The 8,677-nt window shown below is 57.0% G+C and overlaps 1 protein-coding gene across 1 annotated transcript; it reads left to right on the top strand.

Moving 5' to 3' along the window:
• The first annotated feature begins 267 nt into the window (after positions 1–267).
• On the top strand, positions 268–6,668 carry TAFA3 (TAFA chemokine like family member 3). The gene is made up of 6 exons (XM_062190124.1): positions 268–281; positions 3,173–3,288; positions 3,915–4,064; positions 5,292–5,502; positions 6,332–6,407; positions 6,657–6,668. Exons 2-6 carry the CDS (start codon positions 3,174–3,176, stop codon positions 6,666–6,668), a joined length of 564 nt encoding a protein of 187 aa, XP_062046108.1. The 5' UTR covers positions 268–281; position 3,173.
• Positions 6,669–8,677: the final 2,009 nt, after the last annotated feature.

The following is an 8,677-nucleotide window of genomic DNA, read 5'->3' on the forward strand; positions in this document are numbered from 1 at the left end:
ATCCCCGGCTGCTGTACTCTGGCTTACCACCACCCGTGTTCCCCCAGTCTGTGAGGGCCCCTGGAGCAGAGGGAGAGACTCTGGCACATGGGAACAGCCTTGGAACTGGGCAGTACTTCAGTGCCCAGCCCACCTTGCCCTGTGCCAGGCTCCACACCCTCTGCAGAGGCCAGGACTCTCTGTGTCCCTTGCAATCCCTTAAGAATCTTTCCCACTTGTCCAGGTGGAGGCAGTCTGACGCCAGTAAATGAACAGACAAAAGTGGGGCGATCCTGAAGGAGGTGAGCAAGGGGACAATTGAAGAGGGGGCGTGGGGTGTGGGCAGAGGCTGAGCTTCCCGCCCTGGGGAGCAGCTGGGCCTTGGCGGTGGGTTCAGACCTTGGTGTTCCCGGACCTGGGCTGGCACCTGAGGGGCTCACAGAGCATCAGAGGTAGTGGCCAGGCCTTGCTCTGATCTGGGGGCCCTGCTGCCCCCTGGAGCCTCTCCTGTCTCCATCTGTGGCTGGGCAGCTCCCCGCGACTCTGTGTCCCTGTTCCTTCGGGAGTCCATCCGTCTCTGGCCCACGATTGGATATCATGGTTGGAGGAGAAGGGAAGGGAAGAGCAGAAGCCAGAGGTACAATGGGCATTTGGTGGGCTTCTGGGCTCTGGGCCCTCACATCCACATGCTGTCTCCTCTCCTGGGGTGAGTCATTTCACCTCTGTTAACCTCAGTGTCATTTTGCCCTTCTTAAATTTAAATTTTGTTTAAATCGAATCACTACCATATTCCCATGATTTAGAATTCGAAGGGTGGCTATAGTAATAATGATAATAACAATGGGGCAGCATTGTAGTTGTGGCACAGTAGGTTACGCTGCTGCCCAGGACACCAACATCCCACCAGAGCACTGGTTCCAGTGCTGGTTGCTCTGCTTCTGATCCAGCTCCCTGCAAATGCGCCTAGGAAGACAGTGGAAGATGGCCCAAATGCTTGGGCTCCCTCCACCCACATGGGAGACCCAGAAGGAGTTCCAGGCTCCTGGCATTGGCCTGGCCCAGCCCTGGGCCATTGTAGCTATTGAGGGAGTGAACCAGCAGATGGAAGGCCTCTTTTTCCTCTGTCTCTCCCACTCTATAACTCTGCCTGTCAAATAAGCAAATAAATCTTAAAAAGGGAAAGAATCCAGCTGAAGCCTGGGCAAAGAAGGTGAGGTGAGACCAAAAACAAACAAAACAAAACAACAATGGGAGTGGGCATTTAGCCTAGCAGGTAAGATGCCCATATCCCACATCAGAGAGCCTGGTTCAGTTCCTGGCTCCAGCTCCCGACTTCGGCTTCCTACGCGCAGACCTGGCAAGCAGTGGTGACAGCTCAAGTAGTTGAGTCCCTGCCACCGTGTGGTAGACCCAAGTTGAGGTCCTGGCTCCTGGTTTCAACCTGGACCAGACCCAACTCTTACAGGCAATTGGGGAGTAAACTAGCAGTTGGAGATCTGTGTCTGTCTGTATCTGCCTCATTGCCTTTCAAATGAATAAACATATAAAGAAAGAAATGTTTAAAGAAAAAACATTTTAGGGCCAGCGCCGCGGCTCAATAGGCTAATCCTCCACCTTGCGGCGCCGGCCCACCAGGTTCTAGTCCCGGTCGGGGCGCCAGATTCTGTCCCGGTTGCCCCTCTTCCAGGCCAGCTCTCTGCTGTGGCCAGGGAGTGCAGAGGAGGATGGCCCAAGTGCTTGGGCCCTGCACCCCATAGGAGACCAGGAGAAGCACCTGGCTCCTGACTTCGGATCAGCACGGTGCGCTAGCTGCAGCGCACCGGCTGTGGTGGCCATTGGAGGGTGAACCAACGGCAAAGGAAGACCTTTCTCTCTGTCTCTCTCTCTCACTGTCCACTCTGCCTGTCAAAAAAAAAAAAAAAAACATTTTAAAGATAAAGGAACAGAGCTTTAGCCTAAGAGATCAGAGTATGCGGATTCTTGGCTCTGGCTTCTGACTCCAGATTCCTGCCAGTGCAAACCCTGGGAGGCAGAGGTGATGGCTGAAGTCCTTGGGTCCCTTCTGCCTGTGTGAGAGGGCTGAATTGAGTTCCCAACTCTTGGCTTCAGCCAGGGCTGTGAGCATTTGGGGAGTGCACCAGCAGATGGGAACTCTCTCACTGTGTGTCTGTCTCTCAAGTAAATAAAATGTAATACAATTATTTTTTTTTAATATTTTTATTCATTCATGTATTTGAAAAGCAGGGCAAGCAAGAGACACAGAGACAGAGAACAGAACAGCGAACAGAACAGAGAGGCAGAACCATGAACTCTGTCCTGGTTTCCCACCCGGGTGGCAGGGGCCCCAGTTCCTGGGCTGTCATCTGCTGCTTCCCAGGCACATAGCAGGAAGCTGGATTGGAAGCAGAGTAGCAGGGACCTGGACCAGCTACTGGTCCCATTTGATACAGGATACCGGCATTGTAAGTGGCAGCTTAACCTACTGTACCACAGTGCCTTCCCCGCATATTTTTTAAAAGTAATCAGAAGAAAAATAAACTTTCCTCCTACCTCCATCTCCCAGGCAGTCAGTTTCCTTTCCTAGTGCCAAATAAGATTATTAGGGTTTGTGTGCGTTCTCCAGAGCTAGTCTGTGCATATTTGAGCAACTCAGATAATCCCTCTCTTTTTACCCTTTTTCTACACACCGTCCTACTGTCTGGTTGTTCCCCTTCATGGTGGATTATCTTTGGAGATCACCGTGTGCACCAGCGCACGCGCATTTCCCCGTGCACTTCTCCAGCTATCGGGCGGGGACCGTGGGTATCCGGTCCTCACGGATGGTTGTTTAGGACGTGGCCAGGCCTCAGTTCACCCATGTGTAAGATAGACAGTAGTAACCTTGTTCTGTCAGAAGTTGTGAAGGATTCAAGACCATGGACATGAAGTGCCAGGGTCCAAGAGTGGGAGTCACCTTTCTTGTTCTGCTCGTGTCACCGCCCTCCATGGGACCGAATCTGGACTCTTGGAAATGTCGTCTCTCCCACAGGCATCCCCTCTTCCTGCAGTGACTCTGTGCTGCCTGAGGAGAAGATGTGCACCCCCCCACCCAAGATGCAGGGCACAGAGGACGTGCTCTGGCTGGGCCAGGGGGAGCTCTGGGCCAGGGGGAGCTCTGCTCGTAGCTGAGCCCGGCGTGTGCTTCTCTCCCCAGGATGAGCGAGAGGGCCGCGTGGAATTGGAGCCTGGGCAGCTGGCTGCTGGCACTGTGCCTGGCCTGGCTGTGGACTCGGCCGGCCTTGGCTTCCTTAGAGCCTCCAACTACCGCAGGTTTGGAGGAGGTAGAAGGACCTGGGGCGGGAACTTCGCAGGATGTCTGGACCCCGGTCTGTAGCAGGCACATTTCTCAGGCAGATTCCAGGGTTTCTGGCTCCTCCCCTGTTGCGCTGCCAGGAATCTCTGCCCCTCCGTGCGGTCCTAGTAGGAGGAGGCCTGGGCGGACTCGCTGCTCACCTAGCCCTGCAGGGGGAGAGGCAAGCGCTCAAGGGGGGGCTTAAGTCTAGCCTGCGCCCCCACCCTGGCCTAATTCTGTGGTCCTCCTTCTGGGAGGGCTAAGCCTGTGTAAGCGGATGATCCTCTCCACGCATTGTAAGCCCTGGGGCCCGTGCCCTCACCCCGAGAAAGCGGGGAGGTGGGGGCTGGTGGGGAACTCCCACTTCCTTCTGCTAGGGGCCAGAGGTTGCCCATGGGGGATGAGCAGGGCCTCACTGGGGGAGCAGCGAGGGCAGGAACTCCGTGCCAGAGCAGGAAGATTTCATTCCCCCCGTGTCCTCCTCCTCTGCCGTTGGGAATCTCTGAGATGCCCTCCCCCAGGAGAGGAGGAAGGGCCCCAGGGTGACCAGGGTGGGCGGGGGCAGGGAGCCTGGCCCCTGATCTGCAGGTGCTGGGCCCTGCAGTCCTGGTGAAGCAGGGAACCTGCGAGGTGATCGCCGCTCACCGGTGCTGCAACCAGAACCGCATCGAGGAGCGCTCCCAGACCGTCAAATGCTCCTGCCTTTCGGGCCAGGTGGCCGGCACCACCCGGGCCAAGCCCTCCTGCGTGGACGGTGAGTGAGGGCCCTGGACGCAGGCAGGGAGGCCCCAGCACATAGATAAGGAGGTCTGGTCAGGCCTGGCCATCTGCTGGGGATCCAATTTCATACCCCTCTCAGGGCTTTCCGGATCACAGTCGCAAGTAATGGGGCACCCTTGGCGGGGTCACAGATAAGGACAGCTCATGTTATGCACCCTCCCTGCAGCCTCCCCTCCCCCCAGCACCTGGCGCCTACGAAGATGCTCACCCTCCCTCCTGGCCTGCCTCCCACGCCTCCTCCAGAGAGGCCCTCTGCTGAGACTGTTACCCCTCTCTGCTGCCCTAGCCAGGAGAAGCCTGGGCAGACTCAGAGCTCCTTTCCTGCCCCCCCCCCTTATTTTTCTTTTAAGATTTACTTATTTTTTTCAAAAAGGCAGAGTTTCATAGAGGCAGAGGCAGAGACCAAGAGAGGTCTTCCATCCGCTGGTTCACTCCCCAAATGGCTGCAGTGGCCAGGGTTAGACCGACCTGAAGCCAGGAGCTTCTTTCAGGTCTTCCACATGGGTGCAGGGGCCCAAGCACTTGGGCCATCTTCCACTGCTTTCTCAGGCCATTAACTGAGAGCTGGATTGGAAGTGAAGCAGCCAGGAATCAAACTGGTGCCCGTATGGGATGCTGGCACTCCAGGCAGCAGCTTTACCTGCTACACCATAGCACTGGCCCCTTCCTGGCCTCTTTCATGTGCCCTCCTCTCGTTGTCTGCCTTGCCCTCCCTTTCCTCTCCCTGACACATGGCTCCTTCACACCTACCCGCATCTCACTTCCCTGCCCACGCATGTTCACACCCTTGGAAGCATGCCCAAGATAGTCACGCACACCGGCGTGTGCACTGCCAGTCCCTGGGCCCCTGCAAACAGCTCCTATACTCGCTAACCACATCAAGTGAGTGCGTAGAAGATCGTGCTGTATGCTAATGCATGGTTTCCTTAGAAACCATGCCAGCCTCACCTGCCCTCACCCTTGGCTGTCTTTGGTGAGATGCAGGGATTTGTGAGATTAAAAATTGACAGGGTGGTGTCCCCAGGCCTGAGCCTGAGCACCATACTGCCTCTCTGGGCAGCCTGGAGGAGGAGGCAGACAGGAGATGCGGGACCCAAAGGCAGGGGTGCGTAGGAAGATGCAGCTCACCCCGTAACCCCTCTGGGCTGCCCGCTGTGCTCAAAACAGTTTAGAGCCATGCTCCTGCCTCCTGCTCCCACAGCCTCCATCGTCCTGCAAAGGTGGTGGTGTCAGATGGAGCCCTGCCTGCCGGGAGAGGAGTGCAAGGTGCTCCCGGACCTGTCGGGGTGGAGCTGCAGCAGTGGACACAAAGTGAAAACCACCAAGGTATCCCGGGCGGACGCTGCGTCCGCTGCTCCCTTGCCCTTTACCGTGGTGCAGAGAAGGGGGTCCCAGGAGCTCCAGGGTGAGATGTGGGCCAGGAGCAGGCACTTCCAAGCAGCTCTCTGGATCCATCCTGACTCTGGGGACTGCGGTTATGGGCTCTGGATTTGAAATCCAGTGTATGCTTTTTGGCAAATTCTTGATGTTTCATAAGCTTTGTTTTGTTTTATTTTGGTTTGGTTTGTTTTCCCTTTCTTTGCCTGCAAAGGTGGGGAACCTTTTTTCTGCCCAGGACTGTTAGAAAATTTATGGCATCAATCACAGGGCCTTAACAATGATCGACTTAAAAATGAGCCTGCTGTAGATTCATTGGATTTCAAGTCCCGCCTGCGGTTGCCTTGGCAGGGTCAGATCCGAAATGATTTCGTGGGCCTCATACGGCCCATGGACCGGGTGCTTGCTACCCGTGGTGGCTTGCCTCCAGAAAACGTCTGTTCAAGTTTAGAGTTGAGGTGATGTAGGTAACTCAGGGAGGGAGGAATGTGCTTGCACCTGAATTCCAGGTACAGCAGCCACCGTGGCTGCCTCTGCCACTTGCCGTCCCCCATGCCCAGCCCACGGTGGTGACAGTTACCTCCCTACAGTTCATACTTGCCTTCCTGTGACAGCCCACCAGAGGGTTCCTACTTCCCTGCCTTGCTGGGTTGACCAGATGAGTGACACGGGGGGGGGGGGGGGAGCCAGGGCCCCGCCTCCTGCTCTCCTTCCCCCAGCAAACCGGCAGACAGACTTTTAACACGGGGGCAGGGAGGAAGGGCAGCTTCGGGGGCTCTGAAGGGTAACCGTTTTTCGGAGAGGACAGGAAGAAAGTAACTCCCACACAAAACGCTCTGCTGGGTCTGGGTGCTGTCCCATCAGAGCCAGCTGTGCCGAGTACGTGAAGAAGCGAGGAGGCGCTGCCGCCAAGCTTGGGACATCGGCCACCGTGTTACAGGTTTGGCTTTATTGCCTAGACGGCTGGTCGCGTGCTTGCGACTTGGGGGGGCTCCTGTGGTGCAAGCAGTGGTGAGACTTGCCTGAGGCAGCAGTGCGCGGGCCACCAGGCTGCACTTTCCCCATCTGGACTGCTCCAGGGAACCAGACTGGCGGCCCCATCCTCTGAGTGGCCTCCTGGGGAATCTCTGGATTGCAGGAATGGGATGGGCATGGCCTTCGCTAACTTTACCCGTCACTTTCTCTGCAGGTCACCCGATAAGGGTCACAGCCTGGGCGAGACAGGCTTGGCGGAGCCACAGCCTGAAGAGTGGCATCCAGTGGTCGGCCAGCAGATGTGGGCACACCCCACACCCTGTGCAACAGGTTGGTCTTTCCAGGGACATCACAGTGAAGCTGCCCAGCACATACGGGTGACTCCAGCCACACACTTGGTGTTGAGCTCCCCTGGGACACAGAAGAAGGTCAAGACGTAATTCCTGCCGTCCAGGAATCGCTAGTGCAGTTGGGCAATTTAGATGATGACAATTTTGATAACTTAGATTAAAGCGTGTGGTACCAGATTGTGGCTTCTGGGCTACATACTGTGGGCCTGGTGGAAGCTTGGGGATGTGACTCCCATGGCTGTTTAGTCACCCCCTGGTGACAGGAGGTCCCATTCGCAGCTTCACATCAGTCCTGCAGACCCAGCAAGCTGCTACCCCGTTGAAGGAAAACACTGTTGCCTTATGCCAGACCAGCGGTGTCTCGTTTGGATGGGATTGCGTTGACTGGGGGAAGGAAAGCGAAGTTGGAGTGAAGCAACTTTTGCACAAAGCTTCTGCCGAAGCGTGGCATGGTTGGGGCCATTCCCTGGGTATGGGATGAATGGGTCTGATGATCGCCCCCTTCCAGGCCCCTCAGGGTTTTGTTTGCCTGCTTGTTTGAGCCAATGAGGAAACAGTCCCCAGGGAGGTGGGGGTAACTGGACTGAGGTCTCAGCCTGGGTCCCCTGGCCCGCGAGACTGCTCACCCTCTACTGGCCCCGATGCTGGGATTCCGACCAGGGCCTTCCCAGGTTAATTCTATCTCAAGCACCAGACCCTGGGGCGAACTAAAGACAATAGCAGCATTTTCCTCGGTGATGCTGGAGCAGGAACTTTGAGCAAGGTCACTGTCACCCTGTCTGCAATAAGCCAGAAGCCTCACACACCACAACCTGGGGCGCCTGGGTGTCCAGTCTGCCCTCAGCCCCTAAGATTCCAAACACACCCCATGACGGCCCCAAGGTCATGCAGCCCGGCCACAGCCGGGGCTCTCAGAGCTGGTGTCCCCATGGCCAGCCCTGACGCACTTCCTCTGGAGACTTCAAGCGGAGTGCCCGACAACGCTGGCTGCAGGGGAGTCTGGGTGGGGTCTCCTCCCTTAAAGGCCGCTGCCGGGCTGGTGAGAGGGGGCAGGCTGGAGTCGCTTCTGTGCTGGGCTGAGGTCCAGCAGACAGACTGGACCTTGGGAGTCTCACCAGTAAGAGTTGTAGCAGCCTGCCGACTGCTGGGGTGGGGTCACCAGGGCCCTGGGGAGAGGGGTGGCAGTGGAGACCAGCCGGGAGGAGGCTGAGTTCTGGCCCTTGGAGAAGGCGAGTCAGGTGAAGGGCCCGGTTCCTCCCTCCCTCCCTGCTCATCCCACTGCGGTTTATTTTCTTGGTTCGGTTTGGTTTTGGTGTTGGTAGTGGGGTGAACAGTGATGCCAGCCTCTCAGTGGACTGTCACTGGGCGCCCGAGGCGGGACAGTCAGGTAGCTGGGCACAGGATGTCACTGCCTCCTTCCAGGCTGGGGCTGGAGTAAGGGTTTGGCGACCTTGACCTGGAAAGGGCCCGAGAGTGAACATTTCCAGCTTTACAGACCACATGCAGGCTCTGCGGTGGATCCCTCACTGCCTTTGCCGTTTGTGTCTGTCCGGGTTTAACGGGAAAACCATTCTTGGCTCTGGGACTGCACACGAGCAGCCCCTGGGCCTTTTCAGAAGGTTCTCGGGTCCCAGGGACCCTTGGAGAGCAGGCCACCTGCACAGCTTGGCACTGCCTCCCAGCCTCCTGGCCCGCTCCCTGCACAGTGGGAACCTGAGCATGAGGCCCGGGTCGGGTTTTATTTTTCTCCTAATGCTCCTTGAGAGGTCGGGGAGTAAATTATTTAGGCTACAAATGAGACAGCTTTGGCCAAGACAGTAAGCGCCCGCCCGCCTGGAGGCCAGCTGCAGACTTCTCTATGGCCTCTGCCCCTCCTCCCCCGAGA

This window comes from Lepus europaeus, chromosome 5, assembly GCF_033115175.1.
Source record: "Lepus europaeus isolate LE1 chromosome 5, mLepTim1.pri, whole genome shotgun sequence".
Taxonomy (NCBI): Eukaryota; Metazoa; Chordata; class Mammalia; order Lagomorpha; family Leporidae; genus Lepus; species Lepus europaeus.